Source organism: Ursus arctos, unplaced genomic scaffold (genome assembly GCF_023065955.2).
Source record: "Ursus arctos isolate Adak ecotype North America unplaced genomic scaffold, UrsArc2.0 scaffold_20, whole genome shotgun sequence".
Lineage (NCBI taxonomy): Eukaryota > Metazoa > Chordata > Mammalia > Carnivora > Ursidae > Ursus > Ursus arctos.
In genome coordinates, this window is record NW_026622875.1 from 22,030,786 (window position 1) to 22,050,478 (window position 19,693).

At 38.7% G+C, this 19,693-nt stretch overlaps 1 protein-coding gene across 1 annotated transcript in view; it reads right to left on the minus strand.

The window, feature by feature from the left end:
- The window catches only part of SLC25A36 (solute carrier family 25 member 36), a 37,013-nt gene extending 17,583 nt beyond the window's left edge, over nt 1–19,430 (minus strand). The window contains exons 1-3 of the mRNA XM_026497146.4: nt 19,099–19,430; nt 7,169–7,333; nt 2,232–2,309 (exon numbers count right to left, since the gene is read on the minus strand). Coding sequence (XP_026352931.1) covers nt 2,232–2,309; nt 7,169–7,333; nt 19,099–19,139 — 284 coding nt within the window. The 5' untranslated portion in view covers nt 19,140–19,430. The remainder of the gene's footprint in view (nt 1–2,231; nt 2,310–7,168; nt 7,334–19,098) is intronic.
- Nucleotides 19,431–19,693: the final 263 nt, after the last annotated feature.

A 19,693-nucleotide genomic window follows, 5' to 3' on the forward strand; every position in this document is an offset into this window, starting at 1 on the left:
TATATGCTATCTATATTATACACAGAATAGTTCACAGTATCCTTAAACAGACAGAATTCCAGAAGAAATGAGCCCCATCAGGTCATGTCTTCTATGTTTATAAACATTCCATTAAATCTGTAAATATTTCCCCTCTTAACTTATTACTATGATTTCATGCATCCCAACCACCTCAATTGATTAGCCTTCCACGCTTTGAAATATTTGCTTGCAGTATCAAATCCTTTTATTTCCCAACAACCCTGGTTATCTGTCCAATAAGGAATGTAACAGGCAAACAAGTACAAATGAGGACAGTCTCACTGTTGTGCCCTTTTTAATGTGCTAAAGAAAAATGGGAAGTTAATAAAATTTAAAATGAAACATTCTACATTATGAGCAAGAAAAACAAATAGAATACAGTTAATGATGACGAACTGTGAAGAGGTATAAACAGAGCATTCCTAGAAATGAGTAAAAAGACCTTTTAATGAGAAGACAGGCAACGAATATATACAGGTAATTCATAGCAGAGATACACAAATGGCAAATCATACAAGAGGGAGGGTGTGACTGCACCCAAAATTAAACAAATGTATATTAAAACAGTGAAAACTGGGGACCCTGGGTGGCTCAGTCGGTTAAGTGTCTGTCTTCAGCTCAGGCTGTGATCTCGGGGTCCTGGGCACAAGCCCTGAGCCAGGCTCCCTGCTCAGTGGGGAGTTGGCTTCTCCCTCTCTCTCTGACCCCTCCCCCTCAACCCTGCTTGTGTTAGCTAATAAATAAATAAAATCTTAAAAAAAAAAAAAAAGAAACCCACACACACAGTGAAAATCATGTCTAGTCTATTTGGCAACTATTAAAAGACATGAATAGTAACCAACATGACTAATATGTCATAAAGAGCAACTAATTCACTACTTGAGAATAAAAATATGGGATGCCTTTTCAGAAGGCAATTAAGTAATATTCATTAATTTCAAATGTGTATATGCTCTTTTATACAGAAATTCTACTTATAAGTATTCTAAAGAAATACACTTAAGTATTCAAAGATAAAAGTATAGCTATGTTCACAAAACTGTTTTCAACAGACAAAATGTGGAAACAAACCTAAAGGTTTATCAATAAGGGAATGCTTATTAATGATAGAATAGTCATGCTATGTGATTAAACAAAAACTACATATTTCGATGGAAAAAGCTTCAATACAAATTTGGTGAATTATTTTAATATGATTAAATGAATGTAAATGATAATTAAGTATACATATTATGCACTTCACATACACAATAAGCCAGAAAAATTAACAGAGCTATACACACCAAACTGTTTTATTAATAACAGTTATCTCTGCGGAGAAGAGTAAGTGCCTGTGAGAAGGCATAAACCATGAGATGAGGTGATGTGTTTAAGATGGAATGTCAACCTTTATGCTATACTTTTTACTTTCTACAGTAAGGATAAAACTTTTTAAGTTTGAGAGAGAGGGACAGAGCATGTGCAGGCAAGTGCACAAGCATGCAAGTGGGGGAGAAGGAGCAGGAAGGAGCAGAGGGGAGGGAAAAGGAGAGGCAGAAAAGAACCTCGAGTAGACTCCACACTGAGCACAGAGACCCAGGCCAGGCTCCATCTCATGACCCTGATATCACCCTGAGGTGAAACCAAGAGTCCGACGCTTAACCAACTGAGCCACCCAGGTGTACCAAGGTAACTTTTTAAGAGAAAAAAAGCCCATAAAAAGTTGAAACCCAATAAATAATAAGACATGTATCTAGTACATGGGACACAAACAGCCATTTTCACTCTGAATGGAAACTCTATAGTATTTTATTACAGAAGAAGTAAATCTAAGATAAAAGGGTATCAGAGAAAAATGACAGGGAATTAATGTATTAAGGCCTTTTTTTGGCTCTTTTAATAGGGAATGAAATTATTCTGTTTAGCTGGTCTTCTGAGCCAAAAAGTAGGGTTAGTTCTAGAATCTAGGTATTCCTCTTTCTCATTGTTGGTTCCCTTAGTTTGTTCTTTGCCTTTGGAAGTTGGCACAAAAACTGTATCACAATGATTTCACTAAGAAGTCCTCTGCACCTGGGCAAACTGCCCAAGCTTTTACATGGTTACTGATACCTGCTTTTATACCATGGTGCTTTATCCTTACCATCTTGACTTCTCTTCAGCATCTTCCATCATTAAGCTTGAAACAAAAAAGATTGTCACGATTTTGTTTAACTTAAAAAAATTCTTTTTACCTGGAAGGAGCCACCCCCACTAAATTGGGACCTAATCCTCTGAACAAGGAACGAGGCCCTTCTTTTTCCAAGATCACTCTGAAAGAGAAAAATATTATTTAGAAAGGAATGTCCTTTGAAGTCTAGTACTTTATTTGTATAGCAAACTTAAAACTTTTAAACCTGTAGGTTTCTGCTATAATGTTGTGCTGCTCTGGTCAGTTTTTCTTACGAAGATCTGTTTTTCTTGACATAGCATAAATTGATAATCTTAAATAATAAAAAAAATTCCAATCAGATTCTTTTCCAAAAGTTTTAAAAGACTACAGTATAATTTCTGTATTTTCATATAATCACGCTACTCTTACCTTTGATATCCTCCATTTTACAATCTTTACCAGCAAATTCAATTCCCAGAGATTTAGTTCTCTGTCTAGTATTTGAGGTCCTTTCTTGATATCAGACAACTCTCTCAGTAATGCAGCATTATCTCATTCAACCAATGAAATGCTGTCAAAATCTGGCACCCTAACCTCCTTTAGGGTACTAAAATGGTTAGCCTGTTACCATTTCTCCCGCTATTCAGTTAACATTTGCTATACTGAATACTTACCGTATAGAAACTAAGCAGAGTAAAAAGAAAAGAAGGTGAGATGCCTGCCATTGAGAAATCTGATGTGTAGTTGTGGAAAAAAGAATTATATTGAAACAAATAATTTAACGGACTATATTAATAAGCAAATTCTATACAAGCTAGATACATATGCCCAGTAGGGAAAGGAAGAGGCATGTCTAAGTCATGGAAGGCTTTCTAAAAGTGAGTTATTAAATTAAGCTTGGAAGTGAGAAGAAACAGAAACTGGAAAAAGTAAGTATTTTAACTTAGAGTTAACAGGCTAGGGCAGTAGTTCTCAACCACTTACATGCATAAGAATGGTTTCTTTAAAGACAGTTGAGCATAATGGTGAAGGGCCTGAGATATGGAGCCAGACTTCTTAATATGAAGACCAATTTTGGTAAATGACTAGCTATAAGAACATAAAGTAATAACCTTTCTCTTATCCTTATTTTCGTCAACAGTAAACAGAGAAAAAACAGTACTCTTTTTCTGAGTTGCTGTGAGGAATAAATAAAGAAAGAACTTAAAAGAGCATCTGGCTCCCAGTAAGTACTTGATAAATCTTAATATTATGATTACTACTGAAGTGTTTGTTCAAAATGCATATTTCTCTGATCTCGCCCTCCAAGTACTCTGATTCAATAGGTATAGGACAATGCTCAGTAACTTGCATTTTTACCAGGCTTCCAGATGACTGACACAGGTGATACAGAACCACTTCTGATAAAACTAGATTAGACAGAAGCAGAGTTCAAAATAACAAATGATAGAGAACTTTTTGAAGATTCAGTGTTTGTTAACCTTTTCTGTATCATAAATCTCTTTGAAGAATTAAGAAAGGTAAATGTTCAGGGCGCCTGCGTGCTCAGTTGTTAAGCGTCTGCCTTTGGCTCAGGTCATGATCCCAGGGTCCTGGGATGGAGCCCCGCATCAGGCTCCCTGCTCAGCAGGAAGCCTGCTTCTCCCTCTCCCACTCCCCCTGCTAGTGTTCCCTCTCTCACTGTGTCTCTGTCAAATAAATAAAATCTTTAAAAAAAAAAAAAAAAAGAAAGAAAGGTAAGTGTTCTTAAAAAAATATGTGTATACACACACACACACACACACACACACACACACACACACACACACTTGTTGGGGCGCCAAGATGGCTCAGTCGGTTAAGTGCCTGACTCGGTTTCAGCTCGGGTCATGGTCTTAGGGTAACTGGACTGGGTCACATTGGGCTCTGTGCTACGCAGGGAATTTGCTTAAGATACTCTCCCTCTCTCCCTCAGTCCCTGCCCATATTCACTTGTGCTCTCTCTCAAATAAATAAATAGATAAATAAAATATTTTTAAAAAATACACATTTGTGGGGCGCCTGGGTGGCGCAGTCGTTAAGTGTCTGCCTTCGGCTCAGGGTGTGATCCCGGCGTTCCGGGATCAAGCCCCGTATCAGGCTCCTCTGCTGAGAGCCTGCTTCTTCCTCTCCCACTACCCCTGCTTATGTTCTCTCTCTCGCTGGCTGTCTCTGTCAAATAAATAAATAAAATCTTTAAAAAAAATTACACATTTGCAAACACAATTTTGCATTAAATTTCATGTAATTTATAGACCTCTTGAAATTCATCCATGAGCCACCTAGGAAACTAAGAGCCCAGAGGGGGCGGGATTCCTAAAGTTCGTGGTTAAGCCATGAAACACTTCACTCACTAGAATGGTTATAGTAAAAAGGTCAGACATAGTAAAACAAGGGTTGGCAGGGGTGCCTGGGTGGCTCGGTCTCTTAAGTGTCCAACTGTTAATCTCAGCTCAGGTCCTGATCTCAAGGTTGTGTTAGCCCTGAGTTTTTTTTTTTTTTAAAACAAAAAAACCAAAAACCCAAACAACAAAAAACAGGATGTTGATGAGGCCGTGCAGAAATTAAAAATTTCATTCACTGGTGGTAGGAATATAAAATGATGCAGCTGCTTTGGAAAACAGTGCAACAGTTCCTCAAAATGTTAAACATAAAGTTACCATATGACCCAGAAACTCCACTCCTAACATATCCCCCCAAAATGAAAATATACGTCTCTGTAATACCATCATTCAGAACACTCCAAAAGTGGAAACAAATCAATGTCTATCAACTGTTGAATAGATAAACAAAATGTGGTATATATCCATATAAAGCAATACTTGACAAAAAGATACTTGTTACAACATGGATGAACCTTGAAAATGTTATGCTAAGTAAAAGAAACCAATCACAAAAGACTGTGTATTATATAATTCCATATATACAGTGTCCAGAATAAGCACATCTGTAGTGACAGAAAGCAGATTAGTAGTTGCCTAGGGCTAGGGGATGGAGGAAGAGAGAAGGCAGAAAATGAGAAGTGACTGCTAACAGATATAGGTTTATTTTGTGATGATGATGAAAATGTTTGAAATTTAGAAGGTGATAATGGTTGCACAACTCTGTGGATATACTAAAAACAATCAAATTGTACACTTTACGTGGGTTAATTTTATGGTATGTGACTTATATTTCAGAGATGTTAGGAAAAATCAGAAGCCATGAAACAGATTGCTTGGGACAGAGCCCCTTAGTAGCGAAACAATGGGAATGAGCAAAAAAATGTTAAGGCAGAGAATGCAAACTCAGAAGACACCTATACACTAATGGCAGGTGAAACATGTTAAACTGACTCTAAAAGAGGGCCAGAAAAACTGAGAAATTAAAACAAAGCTGAGAGGGATTCCTACTACTGCTGAGAAAAATCAGAGAAAGCAAAACCACTGAAAAATAGAATAAAAAATATAGTACTACTGCGGGGAGCCAGGATGCCTCAGCTGGTTAGGCATCTGACTTGATTTCAGCTCAGGTCATGATCTCAGGTCACGAGACTGAGCCCCACAGGGGCTCTTGCGCTCAGCTCGGAGTCTGCTGGTCCCTCTTCCTCCCCCTTGGCCCCTCTCCCTTCTGCTCGCTCTTAAATAAATAAAAATATATAGTACTGTCACAAAGGTCAAAGAAAGAAGTTTAAGGAGAGGTAATCAGTGGTAATAAAAGTCAAAATCACGGACGCCTGAGTGGCTCAGTCAGTTGAGCATCTGCCTTTGGCTCAGGTCATGATTCTGGGGTCCTGGCATGGAGTCCCATGTCGGGCTCCTTGCTCAGTAGGGAGCCTGCTTCTCCCTCTGCCTGCTCTGCCTGCTGCTCCCCCTGCTTGTGCTCTCTCTCGCGTTCTGACAAAAAAATAAACAAAATCTTTAAAAAAAGTCAAAATCATGATACTGAAATAACCTATTAATAGGTAAAATATTCTATTTTATCAAGATATTATTAATCAGATTAATACTCTTATCAGATATTCATCTATAATATGGCATCTTATTTGTTTGTTTGTTTATATTTAAGAAGGGGGAGGGGCAGGGGGAGAGAGAATCTCGAGTAGGCTCCACTCCCAGCACGGAGCCTGTCACAGGGCTACCTCTCACAATTCGGAGACCACGACCTGAGCCAAAGTCAAGAGTCAGATGCTTAACCTACTGAGCCACCCAGGTGTCCCTATAATTATGGCATTTTAATCCAAAATTATTAACAATTTTATTCTACCTATCATGTACCAGATAAATCTGAAAAAGAAAAGACTGATGCTATCTTTTGGTAACTAAGGTAAACACACAGTATTGAATTTATTTGCTGCCACAAAATAAAGACTACTGAACGAAGTTCAAATAGATTGCGTACCAAGTGACCTGATAAGGCAGATACAAGTCACACATCTAAGTCTTAACATGTAAAATGTAATTTCAATAGTTCTGAAATTTCAAATCCAATGTGCAATATAATGAAGTAGGATAATATGTATAAATAAAATCTTTTTCAAACCAAGAAATGTCAAACACTGAATCACCTCTTAAAATCAGTAGAACACTGCTTTAAACTTCAGCTATGTGTAGGTTATATGAAAATCAGACTGCCAGTAAGTGGGTGTACTTACTGTGTCAGTACTTGGAAAATGAAAAAACACACAAGAAGAGCTGGCATTTAACACTATCACATTTCAAAGACAAATAAATAATCCAGATTAGAATACCTCTAATACTTTCAGAAAACAAATCCATTGAATAAACATAAAAAATATTCCAAATACACATGATTTGGAAATAATATTACATTTTATATTATCCAACTAACTGTTCCTCTCCATTAGGGATAATCATTTCTGATGAATTCAGGGTGACTCTGTTAATAAGTTTGTAAAAAACCTTTTTAAATGTGGCAGAACATAAACAAAACACAGGGGTATCATTAAGGTAAACAGCCTAAAAACAAAACAAAACAAATTCACGAGTACTGTGCTCTCACTTTAGGCAATGGAGAGGTCCAGGAGACACTACTCGGTTAACACTGGCTCCAGCCATGGTGTTCAACTGAACTTCAGAGATATAAAGTGTCACAGAAGATGATTGCAGCCGTGTTTTTACAACTTCCAGTGGACATGTCAGAATAGCTCCTACTGTACCACCACATCTACGAAAAAACACAAAGAACAAATCTACTTACTCCATAAATTAGTACACACATTTAGACTGTAAAATGAGTGGGCAACTGGGGCTTCACCAAGGTACTAAAATGTTAAGATTGTTGATTTTAAAAGACTAAACAATTTTAATGTTTCATTTATTTGACTGCATACAAACACCTTCAGTAGCTAAGAAGAACTGAGCTTAATATTTACCTAGCAATCATAATTAAAGAAGACTCCAAATGATGGGTACTGTTACTAAAATTTTCTGCGAAGTAAAGGGTTTATTTGGTGCTCCTTGCCCAGGTATTATTTGCGGTTGTTGACACTGAGATCACTATCTGAGGTACATCCTATCGCTCAAACTCCTCCAGCTTTCAAAACCCAAGATATGGTCTTTACAGCAATAAAAATTAACCACTGATGGATAATCATGTTTCCTGTTTTAAATATTCAAATACTCAGAAGTGTTTCACCTACAAAAAATGACATTTATATCTCAAGATCAGTATATCAGGCTCACATGTAGAAACTGACACAAAGTAGGTAGGGTTAGCTAGAAGAATCCAATTTAAATACAAAAACTGATCACCAAAACAAAATAAAAGCTCTTAACAAATGACATCATTTAAACATTTTCAAGGAATGTAAGAGATAGGCTCAGTATTTTTTTTAAATGCAAGAATGGGAAATAATTTTCTCTCTTAAAGCACTAATAGCTACCCAGTGAAACCTTGTGAAACCTTGGGAACTGCTTTCTAACCAGAGGAAAACCACTCAGGAGAGCTCTTACTACACAAAGAGAAAAGCAGACTAAGTCAAAGTAACCTGGACCTTCAAATGGGCATTAAAGGAAGAAAAAGAAAAGCAGCCCACCACAGAAATATACTAAACAATTCTACCTCCAGAACTAAAAAAAAAAAAAAAATTGTGTGTGTGTCACATAATAAAAAAAGCAGGCATGGCAACAATATTACTCCCAATAAAATTTAAGAAAAATCATTAAATAAGGTAGAGTATTTCATACTGATGTAACAGTACATACCATCAAGAAAATAAAACTGAAACAAATTTTATGCAACAGAAGTGAAAAATACAACAACAGAGAACATCCTTATGTAAACTAAAACTTGACTCTTACCTCATATTGTATTTAAAAATTAACTGAGAATGAATCATAGACCTAGATATTAAACATGAAACTGTGAAGCTTCTAGAACACATTTGGAGAAAAACAACAAAAAAGCAGGAATCATAAAAGAAAAAAAAGATAAACTGGACTTTACCAAAACTAAAAACTGTCACTTGGAAAGAAACTGTTAAGAAAATGAAAAGACAAGCCTACAGTCTGAGAGAAAATATCTGCAAAACACACATCTGATAAAGTGCTTATATATTCAGAAACACAACTCAATGATAAAAACAACCCCCAAAAAAGACGGGAACAGATATATGGATGCAAATAAACACTGAAAGATTTTTTCACATCGCTTATCAGGGAAATGCAAATTAAAACCACAATGAGCTATGACGATCGATACATCTATTAATGGCTAAAACTAAAAAGAATGAGAAAGCCAAGTGCTGATAAAGACCAACTGGAAATCTCATACATTGCAATGGGAATGCAAAACGGTAGTCATTTTAGAAAATGGTTTTTAAAACACACAAAAAAACAAAAAAGGCAGCTTGTTGGTTTCTTACAAAGACCCACTCTTAGGTATTGAGTCAGAAGTCCAGATATATGTCTGCACAAAGACCTGTCCATGAATATTTATAGCAGCTGTACTTTTTTTTTTTTAAAGCTCTTACCTTTTTTTTTTTTTTTTAAAGATTTTATTTATTTATTTGACAGTGACAGAGACAGCCAGCGAAAGAGGGAACACAAGCAGGGGGAGTGGGAGAGGAAGAAGCAGGCTCCCAGCGGAGAAGCCCCATGCCCTAAGCCCCATACAGGGCTCAGTTCCCAGGACTCTGGGATCACCCTGAGCTGAAGGCAGACGCTTAACGACTGAGCCACCCAGGCGCCCCAGCAGCTGTTCTCTTAATAGCCCAAAATTGGAAACCTAAATGTCTATCAACTGATGAAGGACAAACAAGTTACGGTATATCAACATAACAGATTATTATATTCTGCAAAAAAAGCAACAACCTGGATGAATCTCAAAAGCTTTATGGTAACTGAAAAAAGTCAGGGACAAAAGGCTTTTATTTTAGGACATTTTCATTTTAATGACTTTTTGGAAAAGGCAAAACTAGAACAGAAATGAGATCACTGATTACCAAGAGGTAATGGAATGCATAGGAACTGACTGCAAAGGGTATGGAGGAATGCTCGGGATAAAAGAAATGTTCTATATCTTGATTATAATAGAAGTTACAGTAACTTATACATTTACCAAAACTTACTATACACTTAGCAAATTTTATTTGGTGAATTTTATTATATATATATACCTTGATAAATAATCTGATGAAAAAACTGAGTATGTGAAAAGTAGTAATAAATGTTAAATATATGTACTACCTGGAACTGAATACAACTACATGTTAAAAGTTTAATCATAATACACTTAATGTTTCCTAAAAACTCCACTTAAGAGTTTTAAATAGGAAATTAAAAAAATTAAACCCCAAAAAGGAAAGATCGAAACCATAATTATATTGTCAGAAATCAACACATCAATTAAATAGTAGGGCTATAAGAGACTTGAAACAAAATTAACTAGATTGAGACTCCACACTCAATAAATAAGGAACAGGTATAATTTTTAAACAGCTACAAAATAGGCTTAAAACCTCATTACAGTTGACTCCCGAAAAACATGGGGGTTGGGGCACCAACCTCCCCCACCCCATGTGGTTAAAAATCCACACGTAACTTTTGACTCCCCCAAAACTTAACTTCTAATTGCCTACTGCTGACTGGAAGCCTTACCAATAACATAAACAGATAACATATATTTTATATATGTATTATACATTGTATTCTTACTATAAAGCTAAAGAAAATGTTGAAAAAATCATATAAAGAAACTACATTTACAGTGCTGTATTTATCGAAAAAATTCTGCATCAAAGTGGACCCTATCAGTTCAAATCCATGTTGATCCAGGGTCAACTTTATCTAAAACAACACAAGGAAAATCTTTAACAGAAGCCACAAGTTTGTTTCTGTTAATTGGTGAGGGCTAAGTGGCAAGAAATGTGAACCACAGTACACGCTGTAGCATACGCTGCAGAACTCAAGACAGCCTGTGCCGCAAAACACACCGTATTCACACTACAATACCGATTTACTTACAAGAGATCATACTGTTTGAATTTACCTAGTTTTTTTTTTTTAGCTATTTAGTATTATTTATTACATTTATTGGAGATAAAAACCAAATAGGCCCAAAATTTGTAATAACCATGCATATCTATTTTGGTTTTATATTCTATAAAACATAAAAAAATGTATTCTTGGTTTTCACAATGAACATGAATTACTTCTATAATTAAAAAATAAAAACGGGGGTTCCCAGGGGCACCTGGGTAGATCCGACTCTTGATCTCAGTTCAGGTCTTGAACTCAGGGTTTTGAGTTCAAGCCCCACAGTGGGCTCCATGCTGGGCAGGAAGCCTACTTGAAACAAAAAAACAAAACAAAACAAAACAAAACACAAAACACAAAATAAAACAAAAACCAAGAGCACCTGGCTGGCTTAGTCAATGGGGCATGCGACTCTTGATCTCAGGGTTGTTGGGTTCGAGTCCCACGACGGATGTGGAGATTACTTAAAAATAAAATCTTAAATAAACTAATTAATTAAAAAAACAAAACAAAAAGCAAAGTTGGCACATAGGCCAAGATTCCTACCCTGTCACTCCTGGCTGCAAGAAAATAGACCTATTACATAAAGAAAACAATCTACCGGAGGAAAACAGCTTTGTTGTAAAGACGATATATGGTATGTCCCATGTAAAGTATTTCATGACATGGCACATGGAAAATGCTCAATAAATATTAGCTAATGAAGCTATCAACATCTATTACAGATAGCAGTAACGGAAATTCCAACATAACTATTACAAATACTTCATGGCCAGACTACAGACAAGATATATACTATGATTCCTTAAAAAACAATTCAACAAGTAATGAGGATCTAAAATATACATAGCTGGGGGATGGTCTAAGTGGGTGTACACACAAGCACTTAGGCTGTCCTGAAGCAGTTTTATGTTATGAAATTCAATAGGTATGTAAGCATGGGGTGACACTCCAGTATCTCTCATGCTGTTTTTATCTTAAAATCATTTAAAATTATTATGCATCCCGAAATCATTCAAACTGATGCACAGCACAAAACTACTGGAGTCAAACATTTAAAATCTCTCCTTATGAAAACAGGATTAACGATAATTTCCTCTCCACGTCAAAAATCTCCTTGTTTAAAGAAATATGCCACAAGGACAGAGTGAACCAGGGGAGAAAGGAACAAGGCCCAAGATTTCAAGCAATGAAGCATATAGGAAGGGGTAGCTAACTTATTAGCAAAGAGGCAGAAAGAACTGCAGAAGGAAATACCAAAGAAAAGCCCTGCAAAATCTTAAGAGGCCTACAGATGAGTGCACAAAGTATTCAAGATGGAGGTGAGGCAAAGAACTGAAAACAGAAGGAGTGGCTGACAGGCTATAAAGCAAAGGTGGGATACCCAGGTGGGATCTACCCCCACCCCCACACACTGGTGAAACTACATTCCCAGGTAGAAGCTTCATTCTCTAAAGACCCTGAGAATTCAAGATCTCTGAGGTCAGGTTTCACAGGTAGAATCAATAGATACCAAAAAACCCCAAACCAAAACCAACCCCTACACCAAGGTGAACTACGACAATCTTTTAAAATACTGGGAACAAAGATCTCGTCAACTTCCACAGAAAGCATAAAAGGTTATATACATAGGAAATGTCAGAATAGCAACAGAATTCCCAACAACTGCAGAAGATTACTGATCCTAGAATTCTATACCAAACCTAACTGTCAAACAGAAAAAATAAATACACTGCAGACAAAGAAATACTTAAGAAATTTTCTGCCTTATACCTTTTCTCAGCTACTAAATTATGTGTTCTACAAGTTAAGGGATTAACCTAAAAAAGAGGAGGGAATATTCCGAGTAATTATGTTGTATACCTAAAACTAATACAATGTTATAGGTCAATTACATCTCAATAAAATGGGGAAGGGGACTGAATTTAGGAACACAATGAGTAACCCAAGAGAGGGAGAAAGGAATCCCAAGATGATAGTGAAATGTCAGCCTTAGAAAAGAACCAGTCCAGAAAGGAGTCAGGTAATAAAAAGTCCAGAGGGACGAAGATCTCTAGGAAAAAAAGACTGACAGATGAATATATTTGATGGCATGAAACTAAATAGTCAAGTACTCACATAACTAAACAAACATTTTTAAATGTGTAGCAATTACTAACTCCAAGGGGGGAAAATGAAGATATTCAAGAAAAAAAAGGTCAACAACTGAGCCCTCCTAGCAACCATATTTGTATTGTCACAGTAAGGTAAGCATTAACTATTGATTTAACCAAAAAATTGTGATGTAACTAACTATATATTGAGAGGACAGAAAGAAAGGGGAGATAGGGAATAGTATAAATCCTCATCTACCAGAAGAGAAAGTATAAGGAAATTCTACATAGCTGAGACATAAAGTTCCCACTAGTAAGGAGATGTGGGGGGAGGGGAGCTGGGGAATGCTGTTTAATAAAAATCTTAAAGCAGCTTTTTGAAAAATACCATAGACATACATTTCTTTAGTTTTATAATAATTTTAATCAAAATTTTATCAGGTTTTTTTTTTTTAACAGCAGTGGTTTTTAACTGGAGAATGTGGTTGATGCTTCTGGGACCCACTCACTGAACCCCATGAAAAAATGATGTGTATGGTACCCAAGTGTCTCTGACTCAGTACTCCAAAATAAACCCAGAATCCTAACCATTGCTCATCATTTCCATCCTGGTCTAAGCCACTGGCCTCTGCTGTAACTCTAATTAGAATTTAATACATGAACCATGCTCCTGCCTCAGGATCTCTGTTCTTGCCGTTTCATCTGGAATATTCTTATCTCGAAAGAAGAATGGGTTACTACCTCACCTCTTTATCTTTGCTCAGCTGTCACTTCTCAGTCATGTCCTCTCTGATCACCATATATAAAATCCTTCGCACTGACTTTTTATCCACCTTTCTTGCACTACTCTTCTCTACAGCCCATAGTGCCACTTAAAATACTAAATATTTTATTTATTTTATCTTCTGTGTTCCCTGACGCTACAATGTAAGCATCAGGAAATCAGCAATTTATGTCCACTTACTATAACCCCAACATCTCTGATAATGCCTGGGACATAGCAAGCACTCATGTTGAATGAGTGAACACTGTAGCATTTGGGAACTCAGGATTTAGGAGGTAGGAAACAGGGACGACTGGGTGGGTCAGTAGGTTAAGCAACAGCCTTCGGCTCAGGTCACGATCCTGGAATCCCAAGATCCAGCCCTACATCGGGCTCCCTGCTCAGCAAAGAGTCTACTTCTCCCTCTGACCTTCCCCCAACTCGTGCTCTTTCTCCCTCTCAAATAAATAAATAAAAATATTTTAAATATTAAAAAAAAAAGAGGTAGGAAACAGTGTATTTGGCCCAACTTCCTTATTCTGCAGATGAGGAAACAAAAATCCTGCAAGGGAAAGTTAGTTGCTCCAAGTTGACAGTCAACTAAAGAACCACCCAAATCTGCTAAGTCCAGCTCTTTCCCTTTCAAATCTCTGACTTCAATTCCACAAGAAATATTTTACATCAAGACACAGTATATCCACATGCACAAACATTTCACAGAATACTTATTATTTTTAAAAGGTTGGTCACAAATCAACCAAATTGATTTCATAATCCACTAACAGGCTGCTATACAATTAGAAGCATGCTGTTTTATACTAAGTTAGTTGCAATTTAACCAGGAAGGATATAAAGGGAAAAATTTGTTCTTCTGTATTGGGTTTTCGGTTTTTGTTTTTGTTTTTTTTGAGAGTGAGTTGGGGGGGTGGGACAAAGAGAGGGAGAGAGAGAATCCTAAACAGGCTCCAGGTCCAGCTCTGAGCCTGACACAGGCTTTATCTCATGACCCTGAGATCATAAACTGAGTGTCAAATCAAGAGTCAGACACTTACCCAACTGAGCCACCCAGGCACCCCTCTTCTGTATTATTATTATTATTACACATCTCAAGTAGCTCATGAGTACAGAGATCTTCTATGCACTGGTCAATTTTGTGCAAGATTAAAGCAGCATGCTACTTAATAGCTGGAGGCTACTGACAATGCATTCTCAGCTTCACAACTTTAAGGGATGTGAGTACAACTAAAATACATTAAATATATACTACGTGTCTCATTTATTAATCTATAAGATTTTGGACAGCACAAGTATTTTATTAATCAAGTCATAAAACAATTAATGGAAAAGACTAGGAATTATTTCTTAAACATTCTATATAAAAGCCGTAACATTTAAAATTATTTTAGTTTTATTCTACTCTCCCACAAAGTTTCTTAACAGTGACTACTGATTTAAATATTTTTTACTATTTATAATAAGCAAACTCCTCATGAACACAGATTTGCACAGCCAATATAATGCTTTAAAAAACTAGCAAGATAGGGCGCCTGGGTGGCTCAGTCAGTTAAGTGTCTGCCTTTTGCTCAGGTCATGAGTGCTCTCTCTTAAATAAATAAAAAATCTTAAAAAAAAGAAAAACAAAAAACCAACCCCAAAACTAGCAAGATAGAATATGTGGAACGCAGTGGGGCTAGAAAGAATCCAGGATCAAGGCAGCCATGCTAAAGATCCTGCCGTTTACAACAACACAAATGAACATGGAAGACATTATGCTAAGTGAAATAAGCCAGACACAGGAAGAAAAAAACTGCATGATCTCACTTAGATATAAAATCTAAAGTCAAATAAGATAGAAGCATAAAGAGTAATCAGCAGGGGCAAGAAGGTGTGGGAAATGGGAAAGGTACTAGCCAACAGTACAAATTTGCAGTTATGTAGGATGAAGAAGTCTAAAGTTCTAATGTATAGCATAATGACTAAAATTAATACTATTGTACTGAATACTGGAAATTTGCTAAGAGTAGATTTCAGGTGCTCTCACATACAAAAAATGGTAACTACATCAGATGTTATGTCATAATCATTTCACTATGTATAACTATCAAATCATCACCTTACATATATATCATTTAAAAAAGAACATGTGAAGAGCTCCTACGATTACCTTAGTATGAGGTACTGAAGGCTAGCAAGGGTGACAAAGGCATATAGAGGCTCTGTGACATCCAATTATCCTCAAGTCTCTCTGATTCTACATTTTAAACTTCCCCTCACATTTCCCCTCACCATCCCCACTCCAAGTGCTATAAGCAGGCCTTTACTTTCTTTTTTGCCTTCTAACTGCTCCTGAGTCCCTCTGATCCACCTATGTGGCCAATGAGTTAAGATCAGTTTTAAGTTATCACCAATGCTATTTGCTACTAATAATAAAGTACTAAGTTGGAGCTTTATTGTTAAAAGAAAAACTTACAAGTCAAAGTTGCTTGCTCATTTGCTTTAAGTGCTTTGACTGGCAAAGAATTCCAAGTAAAGAATAGTCAAGTTTGATAGCTGTAGAGCATACAAGTTCATTATTCTATAACATCGAAAACCTAGAAAGGACAGATTCTAAGTTTATTCCTCCTATTTGAGACAGTCTCTCCCTCAAAGAAAAAAAAAAGGCAAACTGCCTCTTGGTGGATAGCTGACACAGTAACTACATAATATATAGTTCTGTTAAAGAATTTAATATACATGTAGTGTCATTAAAATACAGCTTAAATTAAATCTTACTTACATTCTTTGGCAGGGTGTTAAAAGTTGCCTCCATAACTCAATTGACTTAACCAATGACCTTACAAACTCTGAATATTAACTTTAGCAAAAAATAGAATGGGATCAAAGGGTGTCTTAAAGAAAGCGTAAGTTATGCACGTTGAGTGTATCACCCACACCCAAGGCCCAGCACTAGTCCGTTGCAAATGTTCTTGATTTAGTAATATAGCTACTAGGCTTTTAGAATCTCCATGAGATTCTGATAAACACACACTTGAATACAATTATAATACAAACAATCCAAAGGCCCCATACTCAGACAACTTTTGCGTTAAGATTAAACGCCACTGCAAAAGGTTATTTAGTTCTATTATTATATTGAGTTTTCATAACTTAATCTAAATGATACCTGTATGTGAAGCAGCCCAGTCACAACAGCTAATAAGAAGATCTCTCTCCTTTTCTGAACTACCTATTATTGTTAAAGTAAAAACTAACTTTCCTAACTCTTAATTAATATAATTCTATCAGGATAAAAAATAATGAAATCCAGTTTTCTATGAAGAATGTACCAGAAGTGATTGCCTAAATAAGCAACTTTCATATATAAAAGAATTCAACATCTTCAATTAAGAACAATGTAACGGACACAACCCAACATGCATTTTCACAAAGCTTACCATATAGACCTCCAGGATGTTCTACAAAATTGGTTTTATACAATATAGAGCTGGAAGAATCTGTAGAGATTATTTGCATTTCCACAATGCTTAAAATACAGACTTCTAGGATATCTACAAAATTGGCTTTATATAATACAGAGCTGGAAGGATCTGTAGAGATTATTTACCTCTCATTTTACACGTATAGAAAGTTGTCTGACCTTGGGTAAATCAATATACCTCAGTATTTTTCCATATTTTTAAGGGGCTGAACCAGATGATCTTTACCCTCCTTCCTAGTCCCACTATTTCTCTAAAAATGATAAACCAGAAAAGAAAAAAAAAGATAAACCAGGTTTTATTCCAACAAATTATGCAACCACATGTAAATATAAAATCAAGAGATACAAAGGAAGGGAATTTACAAGCCTGATCACCCATGCTATGTCAGGCCTCACATCCCAGTACCTCATTTAATACTCTAAATTACCTGCAGATGCCAGGTTCTTTGGGGGAGGGGAGGCTCCTTAGCGTATTGGTGTTTAGATGCTGCAAAAACTCCATGTCTGCTTTTAAAGAAAAAGCTAACCAGGAGGTCCTTTACATGTATTAATAACAAAAAAGTGACAGATGATCTTAATCCAAACTGGGAACTTAATGCAATCAAGCTAACGTGCCTTACTTTCAACAAAACTTGATATATGAATTTTGAAGGCAGAGTAACAGAAATGCTAGGACCTGGGAAGAGCCTTAGAGATCATATAGTACACCTTCCTCATTTTACAAATGAAGCAATTAAAATAAAAGATTTTTCCATTTTTCACTCAATTAAAATAGCAGCCAGAAGTAGATGTGCGTTCTCCTAACTTTCACACACTACCCTGTGACGGAATTACACGAGGAAGCCTGATAATCAGCCTAACAGCACATCTTTACAAGAACACCTATATGAAATATGGAAAGTATTCGTCTAAACTTGGTCTCACGGGTTAAAAGGAAATTATTTTTTTATTCCAGAAGAGTGGCTGGCCCATGAATGATGTACAATAAGTTTGTTGAGTGAACGTGCTAACCCAAGAAAAATATTACCATCGTCGGCAATAAAGTCTTAAAGTTAAGGTCGACTGAAAAACTGTACGCTTTAAGGGGCTGCGACTTTGTATGGTCATATAGACAGAAAAGAGCCTCAGCATAATTCACCGTAGCCATTTTTTGATGACTATGATCCTACAGATAAGTAACTCTTAAACTTAAAAATGCTAGGATTCCGCAAATAACATGGAAGGAACAATCTAAAAACGAGACTCAACAAACGAGACTCAACTGGCTCAACAAAATAGCCACAGCATTTAGGTTGGCTATCAGGGAGACTTCAGGCTTAGCCCTAATCTTGTACACACAATAACTATCGCCAAAGCACTTGACCTCTCCCTACCCCCGACTTTCTCCTTTAAGCAGACGAAAAGCAGCGGGTGCACAAGAGGGTTGGTTTTCAAGAAAAGAATCTGACCCCAAAGGTAATTCTGCTTTGCACCGCATCTTGCAACCTGGAGAAGCTTGGGCAGAAATCTTCCCCAAAGCGAGAAACCTACAGCTCCAGCGGGCGAGGGAACACCAAAGCCTCCCCGTGGGTGCGGAAGTCCCCCCAGGGCCCACTCCGGCAGCGCGGGCCAGGAAACCAGCTACCCGAGGTCCGAGGTGGGGCGTGAGCGACGTGAGGAGGCCTCGCAGCCCGCACGGCAAGAGGGGGAGGGAGGAGGCGGCCCCGGCGCCCATTTTGTCCTCGGCCTCCGCACCTCCGCCCCGTCCCCCAGGCCTAGAAACCTCCACGAGGCCTGCAGCCACGCTCCTTCCCGCGGCCCCGCATCCCGGACACGCGCTAGGCCTCGGCGCGTTGCCCCGGCCCGCTTCGTCCCCCCAACCTCGCCCGCCGCTCCTCAGGCTCGCCGATACCGCCCCAGCCTCGCCGCGGCTCCGCGGGCCCAAAGCCTTACGTTTGCCCCGGCTTCATCCCTCAACCCTCCCCGCCGGGCCTCAGCCTCCTCAGCATCTCCCCCCACCCGGGCCTCGCCCTCTCCGCCCAGCGGGCAGGAGCCCCCTCACCCCTCTCGCCCGCGTGTCAGGCCACGGCCTTCAGCCCAGCACCCTCAGCCCCAGTCCGCACGCCCTGTCTGGACCGTACCCCCCGGCAAACAGATGCACCAGCGTGTCCCTCTGGGTCATTCTCTCTCCCGCATGTCCTCCGGGCGCTGAGGCGGGACGCGGATCCGGCCAACCGCGACGGCCGGCAGCTTCGGTCCCGGTCTAGAGCCGCACGGCGCCCCAGGGACAGCAGGGGGCCGGCTAACGGAGAAGCGGCTGCAAAAAGCAACGGCGCGGCCCTCCCCGCGGCGCTCCAGCCGCGCCGCCTCCCGCTCCAGCTGGGCGCTCTCGACCAGAGGCGGAGAGCGGCGCGGCGGCGGCGGCGGGGCGAGGCTGCGTGCGGGGGCTCGGATATTCCGGTGACCCCCGACATAAACAGAAGCTTCCATTGGTCCGCGCTGCGTGACGTCATGCGGCCGGCACGCCGCTTTCACGTGATCGCCAAGGGTTTTTTTTCAATGAAAGGGGCCGTGAGGCGGGGTGGAGCGCGTGTCGTGAGGGTAGTAGGTCACCGTGCTCTTGCACCTAATCCGGGGCGGGGAGGCTGCGCGGTGCCACTTGGGCCTGGGCCGGGCAGGCTTATGGGAGCCCCACGCTCCAGCCGGGACCACGTGAGAAACTGCCTGGACTCCCAG